The sequence below is a fragment of the Muscardinus avellanarius genome (assembly GCF_963383645.1).
Source record: "Muscardinus avellanarius genome assembly, chromosome: 1".
Lineage (NCBI taxonomy): Eukaryota > Metazoa > Chordata > Mammalia > Rodentia > Gliridae > Muscardinus > Muscardinus avellanarius.
The window spans coordinates 121109173-121122055 of record NC_137786.1 but is presented as its reverse complement, the minus strand read 5'-3'; the positions used below and the strand labels follow the sequence as shown (position 1 = coordinate 121122055).

Here is a 12883-nt window from a genome sequence, read left to right as displayed (position 1 = left end):
CCAGAGTAGCCCAGGGACGTGATGCTGCATCCTGCTAGCAGGAGGACTGGGCGTTCCCTTCCTTTTACGTCTCTCTTTAAAGGGTACAGGGGGAGGTGGAGAAAGGGGCTCAAACCACAAACTAGGGTCAGAACAAGGGCTCAGTGACCTCACATTCTGCAGGGCGATCCTGCAGACTGGACTAGCTACGGTTTGGGCTTCCTCCCTTCCTCGGAGGTCATGACAAGGGCGAAGCATTTCAGTCATGAGGGCTGGGAGAGGAGCCTGGATTCTGGAGTTCCAGTCCCTTGCCTGCACAACTCACCCATGGACTACTTCTCAGAACTGCTCCTGAGGGAAGGAGCTTGAGAAGAGACCTGCCTTCATGGAGCCTATGTCAGGACTTTGCTGACGTTTTCTCACTAAATCCTTGCCATACTGCTACATGATAGGCAATATTCTTCTCATTCCGTAGATGATAAGATCTCTAGGCTCACAAAGGTTAAGGAAGTTTCCTAAAGGTAGGCTATAAGTGATAAAGGCAGTATTCCTTCCTCGTTCTGACTCTGCAGTCTGTTTTGTTTTGGGAATTGGACTCAGGGTATTCTACCTCCAAGCTACACCTCCAGATTTTTTATTTTGAAACAGGGTCTTTTGTTTTTTTTTTTTTTTTTTTTTGTGGTACTGGGGTTCCTGGAAGCCCTTCTATCTCTGGGCTACACTCCCAGACCTATTTTTTACTTTTTTTTTTTTTTCTATTTGGAAACAGGGTCTCTTAAGCCAGTGCAGCTGGCTTCGAACTTGCGTGATCCTCCTGTCTCCGCCTCCCAAGTGCGGGGATTACAACCGTGCGCCACCATGCCCATCCTTGAAACAGGGTCTTGCTGAGTTGGCTGAGGATCCTGCTAAGTTGCTGAGGCTGACCTCCAACCTGCGATCCTCCTATCTTAGTCTCCCAAGTACTGGGATGACAGGTTTGTGTCACCATGCTTGGAAACTCTATAACTTTTGACCCACATAATATTCAGTCCTGCATCTTTGGAATATCTGTACCTCACCCCCAATTTTTTATCCTATTCTTTCACCCTGACTGTATTCTGTCCCTTTGTCCCTGTAGAACCCCAAGCCCAGCTCAGAAGAGATCTCCATGATTGCAGAGCAGTTGTCCATGGAGAAGGAAGTGGTGAGGGTCTGGTTCTGCAACCGACGCCAAAAGGAGAAGAGGATCAACTGCCCCGTGGCCACCCCCATCAAGTCTCCCATTTACAGCTCCCGGCTGGTGAGTGGCCAGGAGCCATGCTGCCTGCCGAGCACTGTGGACTCAGTGCCTGGGCCCAGTCTCCACTCTCCTGGGACTATCCTGGGAAGATGGTGGTTGAGGGAGAGGGTGTGTACAGCACATAAATAAGCGCATAGAAGCTCTATGGAACATATAAAGAAGACTCAAGGAGGGCAAGGGAACAGGAGGTGGCAGTGGCATGTTTTTTAAGGGGAGGTCAGAGGGGACCACTCAGGTAGGACGGCATTTGAGCGGAGATCTAAGTGTGGAAAGGGAATGACATACGTGATACCTGGAGAAGCAGTGTTCCAGGTGAGGGACCAGCAAGATGAAAGATGCCACATGTTTGAGGAGCAGCAAGGAAGCCAGTGTGGCGAGGGCAGAGTGAGAAAAGCCTGAGAAGTAGGAGACGAAGCCAGAGAAGTCGCAGAGAACGAACTCTCCAGGACCTGGGAGTGGGCATAGTGGCTCACATTTGTAAGCCCAGTATTTGGGAGGTTGAGATAGGAGGATCACAGGTTTACAGCCAGCCTCCACAACTTCAGAGAGGCCCTGTTTCAAAATAAAAAGTTTTGGGGGTATAGCTTAGAGGTAGGATGCTTCTGAGTCAATCCTCAATACCACACACACACACACACACACACACACACACACACACACACACAATCATTCATGCACACACACACATACACAATTTCAGTTTGAACTGAAGTGAGAAATTGTAGAGAGCTCCCAAGCAGAGAAACCTGAGCTTCTGTGTAGACAGTGATCTATGGGGAAGCCCTAGACTGACTGGAACAATTCCGGTTGTCAGGCTGAGAAGTGGAGGCTCGGCTAGAGCTTTCAGCATGGCGGTAAGGGTGAGCCATGGTGGTTCTGGATAAACTTTAATGTAGAGCTGACAGCTCAAATATGGAATAGGAAAAAAGGAGCCAAGATGACTGTAAAGGTTTGGAAACTGAGCAGCTAGTTGAAAGGTATTATCATTTTGCAAAGACTGCAGGGAGAATGGGCTTGAGAGCCAAAAACAATAAGAATCTGGGACTCGTCATGTGAGGCTGGACATGCCTCTTGGCATCAAGAGGAAGTAGGGAGTCAAGGCTGGGACTTTGGTCTTCAAGGAGAAGCCAGGGCTGGGAATAATTTGGAGTTCTAGGCATACATGGATGTTAGGGAGGAGGGAGTATCTTCTCCATTCTGGGAGAGATGGAAGGTGGGGAGGGTCTTCTCCATCTATGAGGGTGGCGATGGTTGAAGGTTAAGAGACTGGGGACATTGATGCCCTTCAGTCTTCCAGCTCCTAGGATGGTTGAAATTCAGCCTCATCATGATGCAGCATGGCAGGTTCATAAAAATTATGCCACTGTTGATTTGTCACCAAACATCTACTGCCCATCTACAGCATTTGGTCTCTGTTCCAGGTGCTAGGGATGCAAAGATAAATACCATTTGTTCTCTGTCCCAGAGGACCTCATTGCCTAGCAGAGGACACAAAGAAACAAATAATAAACATGTATCTGGGAGAACTTAGGAGCAGCAGCTAAGGAACCTAAGGTGGTGGTTAGGAAGGCTTCCCCAAGGAGGTCATTAATACCGGAGCAATACTAAAAGGGCCAGAAGGGGTGAGAGGAGAATGGATATAAGGTGGAGCTCTCGAGAGACTGCTGATATGGCACAGGGAGGGTATCTGGCACCTGCACTGTGGTTCCTCTGCAAGTGGTGCCATAGAGAAGAATGTTGAAAGACGAGACTGGCCTAAGGAGCAGGGGCCAGGTGAAGGAGACACGCTGTGAAAGTGAAGGCTCGGGGGACCACAGAAGACCTGTAAGCAGGGTATCAGCATGACGATCAGATTTACTTCTTAGAGTGCCACTCTGACTTCAGGATAGAGGATGGCCTCACAGGCACAGGATTGGTTGCAAGAACAGATGGCTCTGACTACAGTTACCCAGTAGATAACTGTAGTTTCTCTACAATTATCCAGTAGAGAAAAATGAGGATGAAGCAAACCCATGTGGTACAAAAGAGGGGAAGGGAAAGATTCGAGAGATAACCAGGAGGTCTCAGTTAATGAACCAGAAGTTGGCTGGGGGCAGGGGGAGCAATGAAGGAAAGAGAATCCTTCAAGATGACTGAGCATTCAGGCAGGGCTGGCTGGGGAGAGAGTGGCATGTGTAAGATGCAGGCAAATTAGGAGGAGCTGCTTTGGGAATGGGAAAGTTCTGAAAGGATTGAGGATGTCCCTGGCGCTGAGAATGATGGTTCTGGAGGTCAGAGGAGAAGCTTGGATGGAGACATGGACTGGGGCTCAAGCACGTGGGAGGAACGAGGAATCCTGGGTGAAGAGATGCTCGTCAGCCAGGCATGGTGATACACACATGGGGGCTGACACAGGAAGACCACAGGTTGGAGACCAGACTTAGCAATTTAGCAAGACTCTCCATAACCTAACAAGACCCTGTTTGGAAATAAATGAACAAATAAAAAGGGCTGTGGAGTGTACCTTGGAGGTGGAATACCTCTGGGTTTATCATATAGTACAAGAGAGAGAAGAGGAAAGAGAAGGGGAGAGGGGAGGGGAGGGACAAGGAGCAAAGGGGAGAGGAGAGGAGAGAGGAGGGGAGGGGAGGGGAGGGAGAGGAGAGGAAAGGAGAGGAGAGGAGAGGAGAGGAGAGGAGAGGAGGTGAGAAGAGAGGATAGAGGGAGGCAGGTTTACCTGTGGGGTTTGTATTGCACAAACCTGAGGAAGGGCCTCACCCCAATACTGGGCAACACCAGCATTTGAGGGGTGAGCAAGGGGAGAAACTGAGAAGAAAGAGCCAGACAAGGTGAGAAACTGCTACCAAGTGGGTGTGAGAGGCGTTGAGCAGAGGGGGTGAGACCTGTAGGAATGTTGTGGGAACATAGAACAAAGGCACTTATATCTGAATGGGGCCTAGGAGATGGACCCTTTGATTTGTTTGAAAAACAAATTAGGAATTAGCAAGAAGCGCACAAGGCAGAAGTAACAGGCCATGAGGAGTCATGTAATTATAAGCCAACACAACGCTGTTGAGAGATCATATGGCTGCAGCCAAGGGTTAGAAATGAAAAATGATGAGCCAGGCGTGGTGGCGCACGCTTGTAATCCCAGCATTTGGGAGGCCGAGGCAGGAGGACTGCAGTTCGTGGACAGCCTCAGCTACCAGTTTGTGAAACCCTTTGCAACTCAATGAGAACCTATTTCAAAATAAAGAATAAGAAATTGGGCTGGGGGTATAGCTCGGAGGTAGAATGCCCCTGAGTTCCATCCCCAGTACTAAAAAAAAAAAAAAAAAAAAAAAAAAAAAAAAATAGGATGAAGAGGGCTGGAAGCTGATGGGCCAAAGATGCTACATTACTCTAAGAGCCATGAGGAACCATTGACCATTTTTATGTCTGTGTGATGCTTGAGATTGAATCCAGGGGCATTCTACCTCCAAGCTACACCCCCAGTCCTATTCTATTTTTTATTTGGAAACAGAGTATTGCTCAGTTGAAGTGAGCCTCACTGAGTTGCTGAGGTTGGCTTCAAACCTGCAGTCCTCTGTCTCAGCCTCTCAAGTGCTGGGATTACAGGCATGTACCACCATGCCCTGCTAGCCACTGGCCATTTCAAGTTAGAGACAACGTGATTGTCATTCATCATTGTCTTGTTAAACATTCACTGCATGTTTCGGGCTGGAGGTACAGTGGTGGACCACATGCATGAGATCCCTGCTCACAGAAAGCACACAATAAATAATGCTCTATGTGGTGTGCTTCAGAGAGGATGTGTTGATATTTGAGGCCCTAATCTAGTCCAGGGGTCAAAGACTTCTCTGAGGAATGATGTCTAAACCAACTTCAGAAAAACAAATGTCACCATTGACATGAATGGGGGTAGAGCATCTGAGCTGAGAGGGGGGAGGAGCGAGTGCAGGGAAGAACATTCCAGGCAGAGGAAACTGTAAGGAGGCTCAGGGGCCGGCGGGGTGGGGAGCAGAGGAAGCATAGAGGGTGGAGTAGTGGGAGCCAGGGAGTAAGGCAGAGTGTGAGTGAGGGGGCTGGAGTGATGGGTGGCGGGGGGGCCGGATCATATAGGATGTGGTTGGCCATGTCTGTCAAGGAACTTGACCGATGCCATAAGAAGTTTGGAATCTTTATTTATTTATTTATTTTGGTGGTACTGGGGTTCCTGGAAGCCCTTCTACCTCCGGGCTATACTCCCAGACCTATTTTTACAATTTTTTTTAAATTTGGAAACAGGGTCTCCTAAGCCAGCGTGATCCTCCTGTCTTTGCCTCCCAAGCGCGGGGATTACAAGCATGTGCCACCACGCCCGGCTTGAGGTTTGGAATCTTTAAAGATGGCGCTTTGGTTAGAGCAGGGAGGAGGCAGGTTCTCACACAGGTTCACTTCCTACCCAGCACACCGATTGGCACAGAAATGGAGAAGGAGCTTCATGCATCCACAGAATTTGTTCAACACGTATGTCCCAAGCACCTGCAAACTTCTAGGCACCATAGAAGGCAGAGGGGATACAGCAGGGAGCTGCACGGGCATTGTCCTGCCCTCCTGAAGTCTGGGGGAGAGGACAGAGACGTTATGTACACAGTCACTTGGATACTTGTAATGTCATGAAGGAGGCAGATAGAGAAAATTTTCTCATCCTGTCTTTTCCTCCAGGCCCAACAAAATGGGAACATTTATTTTATTTTATTTTATTTTGTTTTGTTTTATGTTATTTTGGTAGTGGGGATTGAACTCAAGGGTGTTTTACCTCTGAGCTATACCTCCAGTCCTTTTTCTTTTCTTATTTTGAAATAGGACCTCACTAAGTTACCAACACTTGAACCTGTGATCCTCCTGGCTCAGCCTTCCACATACCAGGATCAGAGACATGAGCCACATGCTCAGCTTACTTCTACTTCTACTAATATAGAATGATACTATCAGAATGTATAGTAAAATTTGGAAGATATATAATAAATGTTGACAATAAAAAAGGCAAAATGGGCTGGGCATGATGGCACATCTTGTAATTCCAGCGCTTGGGAGGCTGAAAAAGGAGGATCACACAGGTTCGAAGCCAGCCTCAGCTACTTAGTGAGGCTCTCAGCAACTTAGTGAGACCCTGTTTCCAAATAAAGTATAAAAATCTGGGAGTATAGCCCGGAGGTAGAAAAACCCCTGGGTTCCACCCTCAGTAACACACACACACACACACACACACACACACACACACACAGAATGGCCCTGAGTTCCATCCCCAGACTGCAAAAAAAGAAAAAAGAATAAAATATTTTAAAAAGGCAGAATGGGCCAGGCATGGTGGCACACACTTGTAATCCCAGTACTTGGGAGGCTGAGATAAGAGGATGGCAGGTTTGTAGCCAGCCTCAGCAACTTGTGAGGCCCTCCACAACTGAGACACTATTTCAAAAGAAGGAATAAAATAGGGTTGGAGGTATAGCTCAGAAGCCGAATGCCCATGGGTTCAATCCCCAGTACCACAGAGGGGGAAAAAAAGGCAAAATGGAGCAGATCACTGTAGAAATGGTTTTACTATTACATATATATAATAAAAAATGGGCTGGGCTCAGTGGTGCACATGTGTAATCCCCGTAATTCAGGAGATTAAGTCAGCCTGGACAACTTTATGAGACCCTGTCTCAAATTGTTAAAAAAAATAATAAAATAAAATAAAATATTAAAGCAAATTTAAAAAAAGGGCCAGAGATATAGCTTCAGAGGTCAGGCACTTGCTTAACATGTGTGAGGCCATGGGTTCAATCCCCAGCACTGCAAAAAAAAAAGATACATGTGGAGGGGAACCCTACATCTGTAGGTTTGCATATGCATAGCCTGTCTTTAGAAGGAACTGGTCACAATGATTAAAGACATTATAATTTATTTGAAAACAACACATTTCTTGGGTGTGGCAGCCAGGAGAGCAAGAGAAAGAGGAGGCGATCAGTGATTATATCTCTCACCACTGTGCCACTCCTCCCAAACCATGCCCCATGCCCGTCTCCACCCTGCACAGGCCCCCGCCTCCTGAGACAGCTCACTGTAAGAGGAAAGGTGGGTGAAAGCAGGGAGAACCATTGCTGGTTAATTAGGAAATGAGAACTGGCTACATCCTGTTAGTATGGGGCATTCCCAGCGGGGGTTCCTCACAGGTCCCCAGGCTGACTGCCCATCACTGTCCTTTGAAAGCTTGGCTTAGGGCTGCCCCTGTCAGCATGAGGAGGAGGAAAAATGACAGCAAAAAGTTTTCAGCTCAGAAGAAGAGTTCAGAAGCACTAGAGATAGATGCACGGTGGTCAATTGATTTTTTCCTTTAGGAAGGTAGGAAACTAACATGGAGCCCCTGCTGGCCATTAGGTTGGAAGCTTTATGGATATTATCTCACAAATTATAATTAAAAGAAAATATCAGGGATATGTTGCTGCTACTTTACAGATGAGAAACAAACCCAGTCTCAGTGGAGTTAGGTAACTTGCCCAAACTCACAATGATGGGGCCGGGTCTCACGCCCAGATCTGTCCATCCCTTTCATTACCTCTTGTTCTAAGTCTTCTAAGAGAGTCACAGTGAGAGAGAGGTTCCACGACAGCATGGGAGGGTAAGTCCCTTTCTAACCTCAGAGTTGATAATGCCACGAGGACTACAGAGGACAATGGAAAGCGCCAGAGACCAGTGTTGAGCTCCTCCCATATCCATCACACCTCAGGGAGGGAAGGTCTGAAGCGAGGCTGCCCAGGCTGGCACTGCTCAGCTCTGAGCACAGGCAGGGCCCTTTTAGGAAGGGAGAAATGGGGAGTGGAAATGAAGCAGGTGGCTGGCACCATCTGTCACAGCAAGGCCCAGAAGCCTGCTCCTCTCAGAGCCCAGGTACTCTGTTCAAGCAGTGCCAGAGTGTCTGGTGTTAGGACTAGGGCGCTTCTAGAGCAGACTGGCACTGGAGAACTGTCTGTGGTCCAGAGGCCTTCCCATGAAAGGGAGGATGAAGTATAGGTTGGAAGTAGGGGCTGATCACGGAGGCCAAGCTCAGGCTCTGCAGTCTAGGAAGGACCCAGGGTTGGTGAAGGAGGCCGGAAAGTGCTCACATCCTCTCTTGCGTTTCAGGTCTCTCCCTCAGGGTCTCTGGGCCCCCTCTCCATTCCTCCTGTCCATAGCACCATGCCTGGAACAGGTAAGCTTTAATATAAAGTTTCTGGATGGCTCTTAAATTTCTTCAGATAATAGTATCTTAGAACTGGAAGAGACCAACCTAAGATTCCCAAAATGCAGTTCAAAGGACATTCAATTCTGCACTGGGGAAAACAGTTCTGTGACTAAATAAGTTTGGTAAATGCTGGTTAAGTGAAGTTTAAGCATGTGCGTGTGTGTGTGTGTGTGTGTGTGTGTGTGTGTGTGTGTGTGTTGTTTTAATTGTAGCACTTCTTAAACACATAAGACATTCCAAAATGAGTGGTAGAGGAGACAGAAGGAAGGCAGAATTTTTCAAACTCATTTTCTACAGATTCTATGTTTCAAAAAGTACTTGTAGCTTTTTGGGGGGGCGGGTACTGGGGATTGAACCCAGAGAAATCTTACCTCTAAGCTACTTCCCCATCCCTATTTAATTTTTAATTTTGAAACAAGGTCTCACTACTTGCTGAGGCTGTCCTCAAACCTAAGAGATTCTTCCATCTTAGCCTCTCAAGTAGTAGGTTTACAAACATGTGCCAGCACACCCAGCTTACCTGGAGCATTTCAAAGAACCAAATAGGGTGACTATATGTCCATGTGTGGCCAGGACAGCTCCAGTGGTTGCCTCATGTCCTGATATAATTATCAACATGCTCTTTTCTATTTTTTAAAGTGTCTTAGTTTGGGATGGTATTAACGTATGTCACCCTATCCGTGGAACACAGTTTGGAAAGGCCAAACACAAGAATTCCATTTAGTCCAAATCTGCTATTTTTATGGAGAATGAAAATGAGTTTCAGGGAAATGAAGCAAGTTGGCACAGGCCACAGTGCTGCTTAATAAAGGGCCCATGACGGAGGTGAGACTCGGGTCCCCTCACTCTTGGTTCAGTGTTGTTTCCAGGACACCACATGCCTGTTCCTTGTGGGGATGGGAGAACTAGGGAGGCTGGTGATGAGTTTTCCTGCTCTCAGGCTCCCTCTCTGATAGTGCTCCTCTTTCTTTCCTCCTCTCTTCCTTTCCCTAAGCTTCTTAATCTTTTTTGCCTCCTGCCTCTTGGTCTGGGGCTGCTGATGCCCAGCCCAGGGTGTGTCCTGGAGTCGGATGATTTTGGCGTCTGCCCTCCTTGCATTTGGCAAGTCTTAGACTTGTAGAACCAGCCACGCTGCTCTGAGGACCTGGGCTGCAGACCGCATTTGCCATGAGAGCCCCTCTGGGGCCAGCACAGGCTGGCGGGTGGACATTAATGCTGATGTGGTAGGAAGTGGGCAAGCGAGTGGGGGAGGGGAGGTCCCTTTGGGGATACACCCGGAAGCCTAGTGTTGGAAGGGCTCTGTCATGAGGTTCAGGATCCAGCTGAATTGTTTTCCCGTTGTTTTTGCCTCTCATTGTCCCCAGTAACGTCATCCTGTTCCCCTGGGAACAACAGCAGGCCTTCGTCTCCTGGCTCAGGACTCCATGCCAGCAGCCCTACTGCATCTCAAAATAACTCCAAAGCAGCAATGAACTCTTCCTCCAGCTTCAACTCCTCAGGGTAAGAGGGAGGGGAGCACAGAGCCAGTTAGCAGGGCCAGCGGTGTGTGAGGGGCAGGGCCAGAGAGCTTGTCACGGGGCTGGAAAGGGGTGGCAGGGAGAGGACAGAGTGGAAAACCAGGATTTAAAACTGGATCCCTGGGGAGTGGGGATTTAAAAAAGAAGTTGCAACCAGTGAGCAGTCCTGGCAAGGGAGCCGATGTCAACAAATGCAAAATTTCCATCCTCACTTTAACAGTGGAAATTTCCAAACCATCTTGTCAGAAAGGCTCAGGTCCTCTGATGGGCCAGGAGCCTGGTTCTCAGGATGTTCTGACCTGGGTCTAGAGCTTCTACACAAAGACAACCCTGGGCTTTGAGCCTGGCTGCCTTGGGGAAAGAGATGTGGTATGGAGCCCTTTTTCCCATGGCCACCTGGACTACAGCAGGGAGGGCAGCCTCCCGGCCTTTATTCATGAGCTGAAGAATCTACTATAAAGGATGTTTTCAGAGTGAATACTTTGAGAGTCTTCTCTGATTCAGAAAAAAAAAAAAAAAACTAGAGATTTGAAGGGTAGGTGATAGGTTATAGACCCAAGCCAGTAGAAAAATATGAATCCACTTGTCCAAATCTAGTAACTCAGCAAGATAAGACTGCCAGCTTCTCTTGACCAATAGTTGGAATTCCTTTTCTATGGCAGGGGAGACACCAAATAATATATATATTAGTAGGTGTGTGTGTGTGTGTGTGTGTGTGTGTGTGTGTGTGTGTAGTACTGGAACCCAGGGATATTCTATTTCCAAGCTACACCCTCAGCCCTATTTTATGTTTATTTTGAAACAGGGTCTCACTAAGTTGTTGAGAACCTCATAGATTGCTGAAGCTGGGCTCAAACCTGTGATCCTCCGCTCTCAGCTTCCCAAGCACTGGGATTACAAGCGTGCGCCACCACGCCATCTTTTGTGTGTGTGGGGGGGTTTGGGGGATAGAACCCAGGATAGCCCTCCGAGCTATACCCCCTGCCCTATTTTTTATTCTTTATTTTGAAACAGGGTCTCACTAAGTTGCAGAGGGCCTCACTAAGTAGCTGAGGCAGTCCACGAACCGCGATCCTCTGGTCTCAGCCTCCTGAATGCTGGGATTACAAGCGTGCACCACCATGCTTGGGCCACCACGCCATGTTGACCTATTTCTTTCTTCTCCTCAGATCTTGGTACCGCTGGAATCATCCCACCTACCTCCACTGAGACCAAAACACTCCTCCTGTTCCACCTGGCCCTGTACTCACACCAGAAGGAAGGGAGTTGTGCCTTCTGTGTTTGGATGGATTTGTTTCAGCAGAGTGGAAGAAATGCAGTCCTTTGAGTGAAGCCAAACCCTTGCCTTCTTCAGGAGCAAGGGCCTCTGGGAGCCAAGCTGTGATGGAACCATGTGCTGACTTCTAATGCTCTTGAAATATGCCTCCTAGAACCTTGCCATTTCTCCATCTTTGTCCTGCCCTTATCTTCTAACTCCAAACGTTTTAGATGGCCTCCCTGTGGCAGTAGTCTTTCAGAGAAATAACTTTTTGCTATTTTTCTCCACGTATTTCTGGGCTTCTGGGGATAGCCATTTGTCTGGTGTGCCAAGCTACCAGAAGGGAAGATAATGGCATTGACTTTGAACTTAGCAACAATCCCAAACGGATCCCCAAATCCATGGAAGATTTAAATCAAAAGTTTCCACCAAAGCCTTGATGTTTTCTCTGTTCAGCAAAGTCTTCCCACTGAATCTCCATTTCACCCTTTTTTAAAGCTCCCCCTTTCCTACAACAGATCCATTTATTCTTGCGTCCTCAGGTTCCTTCCTCTGGCAGCCAGCTGAGCCTCGCCCTCTGTCCCCTGGGCTGGTGGCCCTGGCCCCTGGTGCTCTTCTGTTTGCTCATCTCTGCCCCAGAGTTTTTTTTTTCTTCTTCCTCCCTGTGACTCCTCATCCCATTCCCACCTTTCTCCTGGCTGCAGAAAGGGAAGAACCCAAGAGCAAACACACAATGACACTGGCAACATACCTGTACATAGTAGCCTCTTTCTTTAATGTGGATTTTTCCAGAAAAATGTTTAACTCAGGTGTGAATTTTGAAGATGTCTCTGTAATATTTTATCTTCTTGGAGAAAGGAAGGAAGGAAGGAAGGAAGGAAGGAAGGAAGGAAGGAAGGAAGGAAGGAAGAAAAAATACCAAAGCATGATGTGATTCCATGAAGTTCCCGCATGGGATGGGACTCTGATGACTCTAGGAACATCCTATAGAGTTTCTTTCTTTGTGGACTGGTGTGTAGAGCTATGTAACAGGAAGCCATCCCAGAAAGGGTAACTTTTTTTTTTTTAAAGACTGCATATTCAGGAAACTGTTGAGACTCAAAGACTCTCTCTGTTTCTAAATAAATTTGTATAGTGATGATATCAAGTACTCCACTGTTACTAAGTGCTCTGGATTATTCTGTGCCCTTTTGTCTAGAGGGTGGGCGGGGAGGGGTGAAGGCATGTGGTGTGTGTAATGAAATGGGATGGGGAAAATGACTCAAATTGGTACATGAAGTGTCTCACCCCCAAAATGAATGCTAAAGATGACTTATGTTAGGAGAGCCCCAAAGAATTCAAAGTTCTTCCTTTTCAGGATAGAACTACCTGGGGGCAAGAGTAGGCAGGAATTGGTTACTTTGTTTTACAAATGGGAGTATGGTAAATATAGAAGGCCAAGTCACTCAGAGACTTAAGAGGTGGAGGCTGAGGCTAATCTCTCTTTTATCAGATATCCTGAAATCAATTATTCATTATCCACAGTGGAAAGCAGAGGATAACTTCAGAATCACAAAGTTTTGCCTTTGGAATTTATTGCCAGTTTCATTGTAAAGAGTTTGAGGGGCAATATATTGCAA

General features: G+C 47.4%; 1 protein-coding gene across 2 annotated transcripts in view; it reads left to right on the top strand.

Moving 5' to 3' along the window:
* Positions 1–11215, top strand: part of POU2F3 (POU class 2 homeobox 3) — a gene marked incomplete at both ends in the record, with an annotated part of 87115 nt that extends 75900 nt beyond the window's left edge. For both annotated transcript variants that reach the window (XM_080718820.1, XM_080718819.1), the window contains 4 exons: positions 1097–1258; positions 8390–8456; positions 9854–9989; positions 11176–11215. In XM_080718820.1, the coding sequence (XP_080574946.1) occupies positions 1097–1258; positions 8390–8456; positions 9854–9989; positions 11176–11215 (405 nt within the window). The remainder of the gene's footprint in view (positions 1–1096; positions 1259–8389; positions 8457–9853; positions 9990–11175) is intronic.
* Positions 11216–12883: the final 1668 nt, after the last annotated feature.